Below are 18,583 nucleotides of genomic sequence, written 5' to 3'. Positions count from 1 at the left end.
CTGGCCGGAGTGTCGTAGCGACCATTTCTGGGGGAAACACAAGCTTCTTATCAAGGTCCACTTCCAATTTCCAATCCAGCGCTGATTGAAGGATGCTGCCAGATGTCACGCCAGCTGAGCATTTTCTTCCCTAGGCCCTCCCAGTAAGTCCATCTCCCTTGCTTGGCCATTGATACAGTTTTGGCATATTGCTCTCCTTCCTCCTGTCTCCTGACTTCTTCTACCACTAGCTATAGAACTGTTAGATCCACTTCAGTTTGCTAATGGCCCTTTTCCACTATGGTAAAATTCCAGCACGACTTGGCACGCCATGGCTTGACTGTCACTATTCTACTTGCAAATGTATCTAAGCGTATGTATCTTTATTGTATTGGAATTACTATTATGATTAGTATTATAATCTGGTCCTGGCATGAATTTGTGCGAGGAATTGTTTTCATATACAGTATATTATAATTATTATTATTATTCCGAGACAAGCCCAAATTAAGTTCCACTGAATTTCCCAAATTTCCTGAAACCTGGTGGGAATATTGTGTTCATTTCGGCGATTTGTGTGCTTTGTAAATGAAGAAACTCCTCTGAGTGTATTTTTTTTGTACCAACATTTGTAATCTAATCACATCAAAGACTAAATGTTATTGATAGGTTTTGTGGATTCAAAAGGGTGTGGCTACTGAAATCCTGGTGAATTTCACAAACTTGACCGAACAGGAAGTCAGCCATTTTGAATTTAGCCGCCATTTCGCCACAAAACAGTAAGTGCCATGTAACTTGTTCATAATTGGTCCTCTTTCTCATGTCTATAAATTGATTTTAATATGGCATGACAAAATATGGTCCATTAACAAATAAACTGGTAGAGAAAATGGTAGAATAAATAATGTAATTGGTTTATTTATTATCTTTATTCCCTCCATTGTTATCTGGTAATGTGACTCAATTCTAAAATAGAGAGTAGAGCAGCCAGAGAGACAGCAGTTTTAACTTTGATATGTTGTGGTGCCTCGACCCATGATAGCTTTCTTTGTGTTTTGTTCTGGTTTTAACAGGATTATGTAACATTTGGGTCCAAACAGTGCCACCAAAAGGCCAAAACTGGAGGCCAGGATGGCAAATATCTCAACTGCATCTGCATATTTGCCTGGTGAGCTGATGTAAGCAGGGACAAAGGCCACCCACACTGCACAGAAGATCAGCATGCTGAAAGTGATGAGTTTGGCCTCATTGAAACTGTCTGGAAGATTCCTTGCTAAAAAAGCTAACACACAACTGAGGACGGCCAGGAAACCAATATAACCAAGTAAAACTGCAAAACCAACCGTGGACCCAACTATACATTCATAAACTATCTTGTCACTGTGATACTGGGTGTTTTTATGAGGCACTGGTGAAGCAGAGACAAGCCAGGCAGTGCAGATTGCTGCTTGAACAGAAGTCAGAACCAAAACTGTCCCTCTCTGCTGCACAGCACCAAACCACTTCAGACTAGATTCACCTCCTGGTTTGGAGGCCCTGAACACAGCCAGAACCACCATGGTTTTCACCAGGATACATGAGACACAAAGGACAAAGCTGATGCCAAATGCTGCATGTCTTAGTTGACAAGTCCATAATCTGGGTCGTCCAATGAAGAGCAATGAACACAAGAAACACAATTTGAGTGACAACAAGAGAAGAAAACTGAGTTCTGAATTGTTGGCACGAACTATAGGTGTGCTGTGATGATGGATGAAGATGCCCAGAACAACAACACAGATACATGTGCCCAACAGTGAGGTGGTTGTCAAGCAGATACCCAGAGGCTCATGGTAGGAGAGGAACTCTATTTTCTTAGGAAGACAGTGGTCACGCTGGGGGCTGGACCAGAAATCTTCTGGACAACTAGTGCATTCCATGGAATCTGAGCAAAGAGGAATGAGATACAAGTTTATACAACTCAATTCAATTTTATCTGTATACTGCCAATTCATAGCATGCATCATCTGAATACACTTTTACATGGTAAGGTCAAGACTTGACTGAGTATTGTACTTGACAATAGTGGACAGCAAAAAATAACAAAAACCCTTTTAACAGGATTTATCACCTAGATTGTAGATTGAGTGTTAGACATCTGTCTCGACATTTCTGAACTGTGGTGTTTGAAAGTTTACACTCACCAGTAGTATTGCTGATCTTCCCCTCAGAACAAGGGACACAGTCAAAACAACACTCAGGTTCCCCCTTCTTTCTGGCCATGCGGGTACCTGGAGGACAATTCTCACTGCACACTGACCGAGGAGGCTGTGTAAGAGATCAATATGTTATCATATCTTAAGTTTTCATTATTTTCTGCAGAGGGTTGCTGATCATGTCTGTTTGCATGTATTGCCCACTGTTCTCCCAACTCATTTCAGTGACCTTGGTAGAATTTAAATTTTTGGCAGAATTTTTTTTTATAACCTTGCAGTCTTTGAATGATGGGTTGTACAGGTGTTTGTACCAACAAACCTCGCCACATAACCTCAAACAAGCCGTTCATGTTTATCATAATTTTTGTTGTCTCTTCAACCAAAACAAATGTATCCCACCAGCTGTAATGGAAAGGATTGTGGATGTAATGTATGAGCATTTGCCGAGTATGGTCAATGGTCACAAAATGTTGCACACATATGTTCACATGGGGTTTGCCTGTACCAACATAGATTAGGGTGGGTGACAACATTCAGTGAAAATGTATTACAGCAATCTAATGTATAGTCACAGAAGAAAAGTGAGAATTCAACCCTATCAGTGGGGCAAAGAGATAGTAGTAAAATTAAGAAGTAACCTGTTTGGATTCAAAGTTCCAGAAGATTTTGTCTTCATCCAGTGTGACTTCTCCACCTTTGAAAGCTGAACTCTTAACCTCACCCACTCTCTGAACTTCAGTTTTTCCATCAGGGAGCCACACCCAGTTCATGATGTCATATATTGGTAAGGCATCACCATTCTCATCAAATGACACTTGATCGCCAAATGTCGTGGTGAAGTTCACTTTTTCCAAATAATACGCAAGCTTTGATATTAGAATTAGACATAGAAGAAAAACCAGAAAGAAAATATGTAATTAGTGCCTAGTGGTTTGCTTCAGCTGAACAACCGTTATTATATTATTCCTCATATAACATGCAATATCAACTTAAAAGAAAGTTAATTGTGTTAAAGTTAACCTTTGTGCCCAGAATAAAATAATTCCCCAAATATATTGTACACAAATGGGAAAGACAGATTTAGATATTAGATGATCTATAATTCTGTCATTTGCCATAACCACATATAACGAGTATGCTTCATCTTACACTAACTGTATCAGGTCTGGGTATCTTTTGGTCAGTATTTTTTAGGGCTCAGTAAGGTTTGGACAAAAATGTGCAGCCGACCAACACTCTAGAATGTATGGATGAACTGTAAATTTGAAAGCCTCTAATGGCTTGTATCTTTCACTAGCACAGAAGCATGCAAATAAAATAAAAGAGACTGATAACACACCTGCCATGGCTCCAGTTTTTGTAAATGAGCACAGGTGTTGTTGCTGAAAGGTCCTCTCCCTGGCTCACACTGCAGCATGTCATCAAGAGCATACGCCAGAGAGTACACAGCCTTATACACATTATACTCTGACCTGAGGTCTGAAACATTGAGGAGCTCAGTCTCCACATTCTCTAGAACTTCCTGTCCAGTACATACTTCTCCTCCAGCTTCCACCCAACCAGCTGGAGGTGGTGCAAATCTACACTGAAATGTGTGTTCCCAAAACTGATTTACCTGAGAGTAAATACATTTCTTAATTAATGCCAGGATATTAATGTCACATATACCGAATCAGAGGGAAAGACTCACCACACTTTTTCCATTTGTGTTGTTGTGATGTAGGTCAGGACGTATTTGTAACATGAAGTCCCGGAACCCTGGTATTTCTCCTCGACGAATGGAGATACCCAGTGTTCCACCCAGGTATGGCATGAGGTGAGGAGTCTGGAGCACAGCAGCTGATGACCAGGCTTCACTAGCCATCCACTGCAGGCCTGTCACATTCTGCCTCACCACCTGTACATTTCATTGTAAATATATACATTCATACTATTATACCAGTAAAACATGATATAGTTACATTACATTACATTTCATTTAGCAGACTTACAAGTGCATTCAACATTTGGGTGCAAACAAGAGCTAGAAGTAGTAAGTGCTTTAAGTAAGCCAAACTATAAAGTGCTAGTCATAAGTGAGATGTACAAGTAAGGTTTTTTTTTGTCATCGTCGTCTTAGTTGAGGTAAAGTTGAAAGAGATGTGTTTTTAGTCGGTGGCGGAAGATGTGGGGGCTTTCAGCTGTCTGGATGTCGATGGGGAGACGGAGAACAGTCATGAGCTCGGCGAATGCCTCTGCGATCCTCTTAGTGAGGCGGCAGCAAGCCAGTTTGCCGATGCGGATTGGGCAGGCTGGGGTGTAGGGTTTGATCATGTCCTGGATGTAGGCTGGACTGGATCCATTTGTAGCATGGAATGAAGGCACTAGTCTTGAATCGGATGCGTGCAGCTACAGGAAGCCAGTGAAGGGAGTGGAGGAGCGGTGTAGTATGGGAGAACTTTGGTAAATTGAAGACCAGTCGAGCTGCTGCATTCTGGTTCCCTCAGTTGATGTCAAAAACAAACCCTTACACACAGTATAACAAGTGACATTCTATTTGTTCTCCCAAGCAATCTTACTCCAAAACCTTAGCAGCATTCTTAAAATACAGGTATGAACATAGGTGTATCATTGCTTATGAGCAAGTGTATATCAGTTTCCAAGTCATAAACAAATGTGTAACAGAGTGTAACATGCAAAATTCATTATGTTCTCATAAGCAAACTTACTTTAAAACTATAGTACAAATTACAGTTGTAACATCATCAATTCTATTTTTACAGGCTAAAGGGTTTTGGTCACATAACTTTTTTCAGAACTGACCTCTTTCATGATGTTAATTATGTGCATTTCTTGTGCAAATACAATCACAACTTGAGCTTTAGATGTTATCATCAAATCCACTATTCTCCTTAGTTCAGCAGTTTTCCATTAGCCCTGGTAAATATGATTACTCTAAAACCTTCTTTGCAGCAACTTAAGCAAATTACAATTTATATATTAGTAACAAAATCTGTTTTTCAAAGGCTAAATGTGTTTTCACAATATATCTCTTTAAGGACTGACCTCTTTCATGAGGTTAATCATATCAATCTGGTTTGTAAACACAATCACCACTCGAGCTGTAGATTTCCTCATCACATCTACTATTCTCCTGAACTCAGCAGGGTCGTCATCCCGAGGAAAAGTCTCTGTGTAAGCCAGACAACCTCCACCAGCTGGACCCAGATCAGAGTGAAAGGATCGGGCAGCGTGGACTCCATAATAATCATCACTGATGAGCAGACCTGCCCAAGTCCAACCAAAGTGTTTAAGAATCTGAATCATAGCATTCACCTATGTGGACACAGAGCAGAGGAATTAGTGCACAGGCTGGAATCATCTTTCACTAGAAATCCTGCTAAACAGCTTCATCAAAGACTCATGTTTAATCAAGTCTTTAAGTGTTGAATATTTGACATCACACAACTATGAAAATGAGACACAACATGGCTAGTGATTCATTTTTTTTTATCATTTTCATTTTTTTCTGCAGACAAATTTTCACCTGGAAAGCATCACTGGGGATCGTCCTGAAGAAAGATGGGAACTTTTGTCTGTCACTCAGGCAGGAACATGTGGCAAAATAACTCACCTGCGAAAAATATTAAATCTTGTATCTTAATACCAGTCATAGCCACTTGCATACATCTTTACAACTTAATTTAAATTTGCAGTTAAATAAAATGCTAATCATTTTAAGCAATGATTGACTTCAGAGGCAGATCAACTTACCAGAGGCACTCTGTACAAACCTAACAATGATGATATGGCAATAGAACGTGTGGAGGAAGAATCACCCACAATCCCTAGGACAAGAGGAGTTCCTACACAGTTTTCCTCTAATGTAACTTGCTCTTCTTGACCACTGACTAAGGCCAGTGCTGCACGAAATCCAATTCGTAGTTGGTTGCAGTGATCATACAGACTGTATCCCAGAGTCACATCAGGCAGCAGGTTGGAGTTTCTGTTGATCTCATCAATAGCAAAGGCCATGGTCTGAGCATGTCTGTATCCTATAACATTAAAACTGACACAAAATACAAGTGTTTAGTATTCAAAATATATTCTAATTGAGCCAAGCTACACATTCCACAGCTACAGATACTGCAATTTATTATTTAATTCATCACCCACATCTTCACCCACAATAAAATGTAAATGCTTTAATAAGGGAGTGATGTAATGTTTTCATAGTAATAACAAGATAATCAGAACATTGTCACACTTAGTGACATAATTTCTCTCAGCTTCTTCATTTTTCTGTTTATCTTACATACTCACCCATAGCAGTTAGACTGACGTGGCTCTAAAATAAAAGACAGATCAGGATCAGCAGAGAACATGTTATTTTCAAAAAGTCCACCTAGAATCACATCTCCTGTCTGATGCATCTCATTTAGATCAAATTTTCCCTGTGACTGGCAAGAGGAGGAAAAAATTGAGGTGGACACAGAAGACGAAATGCAGAACAACAGTATTAAGAGCAAGTTGTGGTCCAAAAATACCCTCATGACTTTGCTCTGGTTCAACACTTTTCTGAGTTTGGTTCCTTCACTACAATACCCACTATATTGACTTGTGATATTAGTTATTCTTGCATACCACCTATCAGGGCAGAACATTAAGCTGTATGGGCAGGGCCTAAAATGTATTTGTGAATGCTTGTGTATGTGTGTTAGACTTGTAGTCAAGACCGCCTAAACCGAGACCAAGACAAGACAAAGACCAGAGGGTATTGAGACCGAGACAAGACCAAGACAGACCAAGTCAAGGCCAAGACCAGGTCAAGACAAGACCAAGCCCAGAAAAAAAACAAACAGACTAGTGTTGAAGTTACACTACACAAAACTTGCATGAACTGAAGAACAGCAGCATACTGGGGTTCAGCCGCAGTTTACATTCAATACATATTAGAGGGAGTTATTTCAACTACAGGCAGAACAATACAGAGACAGAGGATGTCATGGATATGTGGCAATATGTGCTGACTTAAGGCAAGTAGACATCACCACTCAAGCTGTAGATTTCCTCATCACATCCACTATTCTCCTTAATTCAGCAGGGTCGTCAACCCAGGGTAAAATCTCTGTGTAAGCCAGACAACCTCCACTAGCTGGACCCAGATCAGAGTGAAAGGATCGGGCAGTGTGGACTCCATAATCATCACCACTGAAGAGAAGACCTGCCCAAGTCCAACCAAAGTGTTTCAGAATCTGAATCATAGCATTCACCTATGTGGACACAGAGCAGAGGGATTAGTGCACAGGCTGGAATCATCTTTCACGAGAAATCCTGTTAGTTCATCAAAGACTCATTCAGTACAGGACTTTCGGGATGAATACACACTTGTACCAACCAGTTTTTTGGTACACACATATAAACTTTAAAAAAATGTATGTTCAGCAGTAAACACGCTTATGCAGAGTGGAACCTTCCTCATTCCCCCCAAAGATGTCACATTATGGCCATTCTCACATGTTTTCGTCAAGCAGTTAAAGCAAACGCCTTCAGTTTAAGAGGAGTTTAACATCTAACATTAGCACAGACAAGCCTTGTATGGAGAATGCAAGTGAGAAGCCAGAGCCTGAGGAGCCACCAAGCTCCTTCAGGTCTGCTGTTTGGAAAAACTATGGTTTCCCAGTGAACTACAGCAGCAACGGAGACAAAGACAATGTGACATCACTGTTCAGCTGAAATTGGCTGTGCCCCTGGTGATACACCAAACATGATAACTATCACCTGTGGATAACATTGGTACAAGGAAAGGTGCAAAATCTGTGCAAATGCAGATAAAGCTGACATTAAAGCAGTATTAAGAATTTGAGAGTGACATTCATATTTAACAAAGAAAGATGTGTGCTTTGAAAACAGAATGAATCTGAGTACAAACTGAGACTGTCAGACTTACTGAATGTGAAGTTGAAAATGTTCACAGTTTACCTTATTCTTATTAAAAAATAATGTCCTTCATTCAGGTAATTATGGGCAATTAGCATCTGTTATGTTTACAGTTGAGTCTGTTTAGTCTTTTTAAACTCAATTTAATTCTGACAAGAGGAGGAATAAAGAGAGGAGGACAGAGTGGAGTGAAAGCAGGAGAACATTAGCAAGAGCAACTTGCTGTCTGAGAATATCCTCATGACTTTTTCTCTTCAGTCCTTTCACTACATCACACATTTTATTGACTCATGATAATGTTTATTCTTGCACATCACCTATCAGAGCAGAATAACTAGCAGTAGGGGCAGGTCCTCAGCAACGTCATGTGTCAATTACATATCATTCTTTTGTCTTCACAGTGCAACTGTTTGTATTTCAAGTTTTAAATTGTTTGTAAATGGACACGCTGAAAACTATAAATAGATGAATAGATATGATAACTCAAGAGTAAATTATTTCATATAAATGTTTTTGCTTACAATTGACTAATATCTTGACACCTTCAACTATCTAAATAGTCACTTTGGAACATTTGAACACCCCCTCTACAGAACATGTGTGATTGGCCATCTTTTCTTAATTTTGACATTATTATAAGCGAATCAGTAGTAAGCAAAATTTTAATGATGAGCTTGCAACCATCTTTGTAATTATCATTTATTCAAAGATAGAACAACTAATTCTCATTCCCCACACATTTAAACCTAGTTTCTGGATGTTGCTAATCTTCATTCAAGTAAGTGAACTTTACTGGTCAACCATTATATATAATTAGTGTTTCACTTGTGTCATTTCTGAATTATTGTATTATATGAAACTCTGACATGTCATGAAATATTATTATTATTATTATTCAGAGACCTTGTGGTCATTTTTTGAGGTGAATAACGTGCATACAAACTCTAGAAACTTTGCACAAAAAAAAGCTCAAATTACGTTCCACAGAATTTCCCAAATTTCCTGAAACTTGGTGGGAATACTGTGTTCATTTTGGCGTGCTTCGTAAATGTGTGGTTTTTGTACCAACATTTGAAATCTAATCACATCAAAGACAAAATGTTATTGATAGGTTTCGTGGATTCAAAAGGGTGTGACTACGGAAATCCTGGTGAGTTTCGACCATTTGCCACGAAAAAGGAAGATCCCTACTGTTTTGACATACATTGATCGATCACCTCAAAACTTCATACGTGACACAAAAGACTGAGCCTGAACATGTCTATTAACACAATCTTGTCCCAACAGGAAGTCAGCCATTTTGAATTTAGCTGCCATTTTGTCACAAAACAGGATGTAACGTGTAAATTGTTCATAATTGGTCCTCGTTCTCATGTCTATAAATTGATTTTAATATGGCATGACTAAATATGGTCCATTAACATATAAGTGGTTCGAGAAAAACAACAGAATAAATAATGTAATCTGTTTATTTATTATCTTTATTCCCTCCATTGTTGTCTGGTAAATATGAGTCAATTCTAAAATAGAGAGTGGAGCAGCCAGAGAGACAGCTGTATTAACTTTGAAATGTTGTGGTGCCACGACCCATGATGGCCTTCTTTGTATTTTTCTCTGGTTTTAACAGGATTATGTAACATTTAGGTCCAAAAAGTGCCACCAAGATGCCAAAACTGGAGGCCAGGATGGCAAATATCTCCACTGCATCTGCATATTTGCCTGGTGAGCTGATATAAGCAGGGACAAAGGCCACCCACACTGCACAGAAGATCAGCATGCTGAAAGTGATGAGTTTGGCCTCATTGAAACTGTCTGGAAGATTCCTTGCTAGAAAAGCTAACAAACAACTGAGGACAGCCAGTAAACCAATATAACCAAGTAAAACTGCAAAACCAACTGTGGAACCAATTATACACTCATAAACTATCTTGTCACTGTGATACTGGGTGTTTTTATGAGGCACTGGTGAAGCAGAGACAAGCCAGGCAGTGCAGATTGCTGCTTGAACAGAAGTCAGAACCAGAACTGTCCCTCTCTGCTGCACAGCACCAAACCACTTCAGACTAGATTCACCTCCTGGTTTGGAAGCCCTGAACACAGCCAGAACCACCATGGTTTTCACCAGGATACATGAGACACAAAGCACAAAGCTGATGCCAAATGCTGCATGTCTTAGTTGACAAGTCCATAATCTGGGTCGTCCAATGAAGAGCAATGAACACAAGAAACACAATTTGAGTGACACCAGGAGAAGAAAACTGAGTTCTGAATTGTTGGCACGAACTATAGGTGTGCTGTGATGATGGACGAAGATGCCCAGAACAACGACACAGACACATGTGCCCAACAGTGAGGTTGTTGTCAAGCAGATACCCAGAGGCTCATGGTAGGAGAGGAACTCTATTTTCTTAGGAACACAGTGGTCACGTTGGGGGCTGGACCAGAAATCTTCTGGACAACTGGTGCATTCCATGGAGTCTGAGAAAAGAGTAATGAGATACAAGTTTATACAACTCAATTCAATTCATAACATTACATTACATGTCATTTAGCAGACGCTTTTATCCAAAGCGACTTACAATAAGTGCATTTAAACATTTAGGTACAAAGAAGAGCTAGAAGTAAATAAGAGCTTCAAGTAAGCCAAACTATGAAGTGCTAGTCATAAGTGCTATGTATAAGTTTTCTGTTTTTGTTTTTTTTCGTCGTTGTCGTCTTAGTCAAGGTAGAGTGCAATTCAATTTTATCTGTATACTGCCAATTCATAACATGCACACACTTTTACATGGTAATGTCAAGACTTGACTGAGTATTGCACTTGGCAATAGTGGAGAGCAAAAAAACCTGTTAAACAGGACTTAACACCTTGATTGTCGATTGAGTGTAAGAACATCTGCCTCGACATCTCTGAACTCAGGTGTTTAAAAGTTTACACTCACCAGTCATATTGCTGATCTTTCCCTCAGAACAAGGGACACAGTCAAAACAACACTCAGGTTCCCCCTTCTTTCTGGCCATGCGGGTACCTGGAAGACAGCTCTCACTGCATACTGACCGAGGAGGCTGTGTGGAGAAAGATCAATATGTTATCATATCTTACTTTTTCATACTTTTCTGCAGAGAGTTGCTGCTCATGTCTGTTTAAATGTACATGCAATTTAAAAAAAAAAGGTTTTATATCCTTGCAGTCTTTGAATGATGGGTTGTACAGGTGTTTGTACCGACACACCTCCCCAAAAAACTTCAAACAAGCCGCTCATGTTTATCATAACTTTTGTTGACCCTTCACCCAAAACAAATATATACCACCAGCTGTAATGGAAAGGATTGTGGATCCAATGTATGAGCATTTGCTGAGTACGGTCAATAGTCACAAAATGTAGGGTTGCACACATATGTTCACATGGGGTTTGCCTGTACCAACATAGACTAGGGTGGGTGACAACATTCATTGAAAATGTGTTACAGCAATCTAATGCAGAGTCACAGAGGAAAAGTAAGAATTCAACCCAATAAGTTGGGCAAAGAGATAGTAGTAAAATTAAGGAGAAACCTGTTTGGATTCAAAGTTCCAGAAGATTTTGTCTTCATCCAGTGTGACTTCTCCACCTTTGAAAGCTGACCTCTTAACCTCACCCACTCTCTGAACTTTAGTTTTTCCATCAGGGAGCCACACCCAGTTCATGATGTCATATATTGGTAAGGCATCACCATTCTCATCAAATGACACTCGATCGCCAAATGTCGTGGTGAAGTTGACTTTTTCCAAATAATACACAAGCTTTGATATTAGAATTAGACAGAGAAGAAAAACAGAAAACTGTAATTAGTGCCCAGTGGTTGCTTGCTTCAGCTGAACAACCGTGGAACAAATTCCTAATGCCAATATCGACTTAAAAGGAAGTTAATTGTGACTTAAAGTTAGCCAAAAAGGAAGTTAATTGTGACTTCAAGTTAGCCTTTGTACACAGATTGAAATAATTCCCCTAATATATCATACAAGAATGGGAAAGACAGATTTAGATATTAGATGATCCATAATTCTGTCATTTGCCATAACCACATATAACAAGTATGCTTCAGCTTACAATAACTGTATCAGGTCTGGGTCTCTTTTGGTCAGTATTTTTTAGGGCTCAGGTTTGGACAAAAATGTGCAGCCAACCAAAACTTTAGAATGTATGGATGAACTGCAAATTTGAAAGCCTGTAATAACTTGTATCTTTCACTAGCACAGAAGCATGCAAATATAATAAAAGAGACCGAAAGAATACCTTCTATTTGTTCTATTATATGTTGTATGTTCAGCAGTACCTAGAATTAAAAATCAAACTATCACATACCATATTTCACTTACTTTTTCAAATGATTAAAATCCAATGTCACTTAAGGGAAAGTGACATGCTTAATTTATCTATCATATCTTTATTGTTCTGTCAGCTCTTCCAAAATAAAAATATATATTTCGTACACTAATATATATAAATATACAAAGTTAGGAGTCGAGTGTCAACTGATATCACACCTGCCATGGCTCCAGTTTTTGTAAATGAGCACAGGTGTTGTTGCTGAAAGGTCCTCTCCCTGGCTCACACTGCAGCATGTCATCAAGAGCATATGCCAGAGCGTACACAGCCTTATACACATTATACTCTGACCTGAGGTCTGAAACATCGAGGAGCTCAGTCTCCACATTCTCTAGAACTTCCTGTCCAGTACATACTTCTCCTCCAGCTTCCACCCAACCAGCTGGAGGTGGTGCAAATCTACACTGAAATGTGTGTTCCCAAAACTGATTTACCTGAGAGTAAATACAATTCTTAATTAATGCCAGGATATTAATGTCACATATACCGAATCAGAGGGAAAGACTCACCACACTTTTTCCATTTGTGTTGTTGTGATGTAGGTCAGGACGTATTTGTAACATGAAGTCCCGGAACCCTGGTATTTCTCCTCGACGAATGGAGATGCCCAGTGTTCCACCCAGGTATGGCATGAGGTGAGGAGTCTGGAGCACAGCAGCTGACGACCAGGCTTCACTGGCCATCCACTGCAGGCCTGTCACATTCTGCCTCACCACCTGTACATTGCATTTTAAATATATACATTCATACTATTATAGCAGTAAAACATGATATAGTTCCCTCAGTCAAAAACAAACCCTTACACAAACAGTATAACAAGGGACTATTTGTTCTCCCAAGCAATCTTACTCCAACAACTTAGCAGCATTCTAAAAAAAAGTTACAGGTATGTTATATTATGTCAAATGAATGTATATAGTATATACATTTATACTTTCTTATGAGGAAGTGTATGTAAGTCTCCAAGTCATGAACACATGTGTAACAGAGTGTAACATGCAAATGTATTATGTTCTCATAAGCAAACTTACTTTAAAACTGAAGTACAAATTACAGTTCTAACATCAATTCTATTTTTAAAAGGCCAAAAGGTTTTGGTCACGTAACTTTTTTCAGGACTGACCTCTTTCATGATGTTAATTATGTGAATTTCTTGTGCAAATACAATCACAACTTGAGCTTTAGATGTTATCATCAAATCCACTATTCTCCTGAGTTCAGCAGGGTCGTCACCCCAGGGCAAAATTTCTGTGTAAGCCAGACAACCTCCACCAGCTGGACCCAGATCAGAGTGAAATGATCGGGCAGCGTGGACTCCATAATCATCATCACTGATGAGCAGACCTGCCCAAGTCCAACCAAAGTGTTTAAGAATCTGAATCATAGCATTCACCTATGTGGACACAGAGCAGAGGGATTCGTGCACAGGCTGGAATCATCTTTCACTAGAAATCCTGCTAAACAGGTTCATCAAAGACTCATGTTTAATCAAGTCTTTAAGTGTTGAATATTTGACATCACACAACTATGAAAATGAGACACAACATGGCTAGTGATTAATTTTTTTCATTTTCATTTTTTTGCAGACAGATTTTCACCTGGAAAGCATCACTGGGGATCGTCCTGAAGAAAGATGGGAACTTTTGTCTGTCACTCAGGCAGGAACATGTGGCAAAATAACTCACCTGCAAAAAATATTAAATCTTGTATTCTAATATCAGTCATAGTCACTTGCATCTTTACAACTTATTTTAAATTTGCAGTTAAATAAAATGCTAATCATTTTAAGCAATGATTGACTTCAGAGGCAAATCAACTTACCAGAGGCACTCTGTACAAACCTAACAATGTGGATATGGCAATAGAACGTGTGGAGGAAGAATCACCCACAATCCCTAGGACTGGAGGAGTTCCTACACAGTTTTCCTCTAATGTAACTTGCTCTTCTTGACCACTGACTAAGGTCAGTGCTGCACGAAATCCTATTCGTAGTTGGTTGCAGTGATCATACAGACTGTATCCCAGAGTCACATCAGGCAGCAGGTTGGAGTTTCTGTTGATCTCATCAATAGCAAAGGCCATGGTCTGAGCATGTCTGTATCCTATAACATTAAAACTGATACATAATACAAGTGTTTAGTATTCAAAATACATTATACAGTAATTGAGCAAAGCTACACGTTTCACAGCTACTGCAATTTATTATTTAATTCATCATTATCTTCACCCACAATAAAATGTAAATGCTTTAATAAGGGAGTGATGTAATGTTTTCATAGTAACAACAAGATAATCATAACATTGTCACACTTAGTGACATAATTTCTCTCAGCTTCTTCATTTTTCTGTTTCTCTTACATACTCACCCATAGCAGTTGGACTGATGTGGTTCTAAAATAAAAGACAGATCAGGATCAGCAGAGAATAGGTTATTTTCAAAAAGTCCACCTAGAATCACATCTCCTGTCTGGTGCATCTCATTTAGATGAAATTTCCCCTGTGACTGGCAAGAGGAGGAAAAAAGAGAGGAGGACACAGCAGAGGAAAAGCAGAACAACAGCGGTAAGAGCAAGTTGTTATCCAAAAATACCCTCATGACTTTGCTCTGGTTCATCACTTTTTTGAGTTTGGTTCCTTCACTACAACACCCACTATATTGACTTGTGATATTAGTTATTCTTGCATACCACCTATCAGGGCAGAACATTAAGCTGTATGGGCAGGGCCTAAAATGTATTTGTGAATGCTTATGTATGTGTGTTAGACTTGTAGTCAAGACCGCCTAAACCGAGACCAAGACAAGACCAAGACCAGAGGGTATTGAGACAAAGACAAGACCAGACCAAAACCAAGACCAGAGGGTGTTGAGACCGAGACAAGACCAAGACCAAGACCAAGTTGAGAGACCAAGACTGAGCCCAAAAAAAACAGACTAGTGATGAAGCTACGCCATAACTTGCATGAATTGATGAACAGTAGCATACTGGGGTTCAGCCGCAGTTTACTTTCAATACATATTAGAGGGAATTATTTCAACTATAGGCAGAACAATACAGAGTATGTCATGTGAGCTCACTCACTGTAAATGTTTCCACAGACTGGCTGAGATAAACTATGTATAGCAATTGCATGACGGCTATAATCACATTGTTAGAGGATTGAGACTCCCTTCACTTTTGTGTGCTGTTGAGGAGTGACAGGACTGGTACTGACTGGTCCCAAAATCATCTGACAAAACAGCTAACACCTCCAACTGTCTAAAAAATGGGAAATATGGAATTGATTTAAATCATACTTAATTTGTCGATGAAACCGTAACATCAAATTAAAGATACACAATAATAAACTTGAAATTGTCCCATTGTAGTAGCCAATTACGCTGTATGCTACCATGTTTGTTTGTGGTTCGGAGGTATGCTACGGAGTCATAAGCTTCCTCAGAGGCATTACAAAATATGTGCACCTCTCTGTGCAGACCGTTTATGTCCACCCCCTTTGACAAATATGCCAGGGGCAGGGTGACCTGCAGTAGTCCTTCTGTCTAAACTGTCTAAAGAATGGGAAATATGGGACTGATTTAAATCATACTTAATTGATAGATGAAATTGTAACATCAAACTAAAGATACAATTATAAACTTGAAATTGGCCTAATGTTAAGTTAACACAACGGTGATATACAGATATTATTTAAAAGTTGATCTAACCCTAACCCCAACCCATTTATTTAATCAAATAACACCCTTTTAAGTACAATACTGCTCTTCAACAATACAAAGACATGTGCTCACGTCACAAGCACAAGCACGCACACATTGAGTAGAGACAGAAAATGTTTTTTTGTAGTATAACCCCCAAAATACACTGGTTGCAGAACAGATGCGCTGCAGAGTGGATGCACTGCACTCAGATCCGTACAGCTACTCCAATTAACACGGCTTGCATCTCATGTCCACCTGCTTCCGCACTGGTGGACAGCTGGAGTCCTGGGACTAGGTTTCCTTGCATTACTTCTCGCACGAAAATACACAGTATATGTTGTAAACACAGGGTTAGCCACCGGTCAGCTCCTTGGCCACATCTCGGGTGCCGACAACAAACTTTACATCTGCATAGTATTATCTAATAAGTGGTGATGGTCAGCTCTCTCTTCAGCATCTGTGAAAGTTGCGTACCAGTAAGTGAAGAATAGAGTTCCAGTCAAGGCACTGAGTAGACCTGCTTGGGAGGAACTCTGTAGTGGGCTTTAGGAAGGAAACATATGCTACCATGTTTGTTCGTGGTTCGGAGGTATGCTACGGAGTCATAAGCTTCCTCAAAAGCATTACAAAAGATGTGCACCTCTCTGTGCAGACTGTTTATTTCCACCCCCTTTGACAAATATGCTAGGGGCAGGGTGACCTGCCGTAGCATCTTTAGTCCTTTTCACTGCTGCAGAAGCTCTTGAGGCAAAAGTGGTTCATCCCTTCCTCAGTGCTTGTCCCAAAGGTGCCTAAAGAGTGTTTTGGCTCTGGTGGTATAGGGTAAAATGAAACCCAAGGGGTCATACTGACTTGTTAGAATCTTGTATATACAGTATTGTGCCATAATCCACTTGCCAATGCTTGTAACTGAGGACATCGGTGTGGAAGAGCCAGCTTAACCCCAGGGTGACTTCTTGGGCATCTGTTTTGTCTTGAGCCAACCATAGCTCCACACTGACTGGGAGCCAGGGATAGGCTCAACGTCATCCCATGGCCCTGTAGCAGGACTGAGAGCTTGTGCTGAGTTTGGAGCTTGTGGCATACCTGGTAACAACCTGGTTATGGGTATAGAAATGGCCTCTTCCTTGGCATGTGGAACATCATACATTGCTCTGTTATGAGACAGTGGTTGGTCATGAAGCACCAAGTCTTCTGGCTCTGGTCAAGGTGGCGGCACAGGCCAATTATCAGTGAGGGAGACTCATGGGAGGAGGTGAGAGAGATCTTCCTGGCCGTACCGTCCAGTTAGGTAGTCTCTACTTCCTCTCGGTGAGTGATGGACTCCAAGTGATCGACCTCATAATCTGCACAGCATACAGGTGGGTGGATCTATTGTCTGGGTCATACACCAAGTAACTCTGGATATTCTGACATCTCTGATGTAAATCCAATGATCTGACTTGAAGGACCATCATATGCTGTGCAGAGTTTGCTGGTTTCTAACGCTGATCACTGATTCTGTATTTATCATCAGATTCACATTGGTGTGTCAGTCAGAACACCATTTAAGGCCAATAAATCCAGAGTAGAAAGATGATGAGATGAGAGATGGCTACAGTTGGAACATTTATTTTCTCCTTTGCCTTCACATACAGTCATAATCCAGTTATCAACTGTGGTAATGTGGTTTTCTCTGAAGCAAGAAAAACATAATAAAATATCGTAGACTAAACGTAATGTAATATAATTGAACTTTAAACTGGAAAAATCAGCTCTTAAGAAACACTAGGTGACATTCTCATACATTATAATGAGGTTACTTCTGCTATTAACATGATTATACCATCACTCCTTCTCATTAAAACCCCCACAACTGGTAAATGAACATAAATATAAAATAGTAGAGGTAAGAATACTCACTTTATCAATCACACCCAGACCACTCTGGGTATCAAATTATCAAATTATTAGTTATTATCAAAACTAGCATGTACCTGATTCTCTCAACTACATGATATAACAAGGTGGCTGTAATAAACAAACAAGTATGGGAATACATTTACTCATTATATTAGCTTCGGGGCCTTTGATACAGTACTTCTCTCTGTGTGTTGACCTGATACTTGATTGAAAGTTTTCAGCAACTGGCAGAGCAGTAAATCTCAGTCCTTTGCCAGGACAAACAAGATTACTGTTACTTGACTGATATTTGTCAAATCTGCCCCAAAAGCCATCCAAACAAGGGGATCCTCTGTCCCCATTTATCTTTGCTCTTGCTCTGGAACCTTTAGCCTCCTACATACGCTCCAGCCCTGAAATACTCCCTATAACAAATCTGGGAATTCAACATAAGATTTCGGCCTAAGCTGATGACGTTATATTATTTATTTCAGACCCCAAAGCCTCTATATCTCTTAATTTGGCTCATTTTCAGGATACAA

The 18,583-nt window shown here is 39.7% G+C and overlaps 2 protein-coding genes across 2 annotated transcripts; both read right to left on the bottom strand.

The window, feature by feature from the left end:
* Positions 1–889: 889 nt before the first annotated feature.
* Positions 890–6,884, bottom strand: LOC122766191 (extracellular calcium-sensing receptor-like). Its single transcript, XM_044020871.1, has 9 exons — positions 6,477–6,884; positions 5,928–6,222; positions 5,701–5,787; positions 5,220–5,489; positions 3,868–4,071; positions 3,514–3,780; positions 2,813–3,040; positions 2,163–2,286; positions 890–1,903 (listed from the first exon to the last, which is right to left on the bottom strand). Exons 1-9 carry the CDS (start codon positions 6,815–6,817, stop codon positions 984–986), a joined length of 2,736 nt encoding a protein of 911 aa, XP_043876806.1. The 5' UTR covers positions 6,818–6,884; the 3' UTR covers positions 890–983.
* Positions 6,885–8,739: 1,855 nt separating this feature from the next.
* LOC122766192 (extracellular calcium-sensing receptor-like) lies at positions 8,740–15,187 on the bottom strand. Its single transcript, XM_044020872.1, has 9 exons — positions 14,827–15,187; positions 14,282–14,576; positions 14,059–14,145; positions 13,584–13,853; positions 12,973–13,176; positions 12,619–12,885; positions 11,647–11,874; positions 11,033–11,156; positions 8,740–10,571 (listed from the first exon to the last, which is right to left on the bottom strand). The coding sequence occupies exons 1-9, from the start codon at positions 15,165–15,167 to the stop codon at positions 9,652–9,654; spliced, it is 2,736 nt and encodes a 911-aa protein (XP_043876807.1). The 5' UTR covers positions 15,168–15,187; the 3' UTR covers positions 8,740–9,651.
* Between the last annotated feature and the right edge of the window lie 3,396 nt (positions 15,188–18,583).

The sequence above is a fragment of the Solea senegalensis genome, linkage group LG3 (assembly GCF_019176455.1).
Source record: "Solea senegalensis isolate Sse05_10M linkage group LG3, IFAPA_SoseM_1, whole genome shotgun sequence".
Taxonomy (NCBI): Eukaryota; Metazoa; Chordata; class Actinopteri; order Pleuronectiformes; family Soleidae; genus Solea; species Solea senegalensis.
The sequence above is the reverse complement of the archived record's forward strand: the minus strand, read 5'-3'. Positions and strand labels throughout refer to the sequence as shown.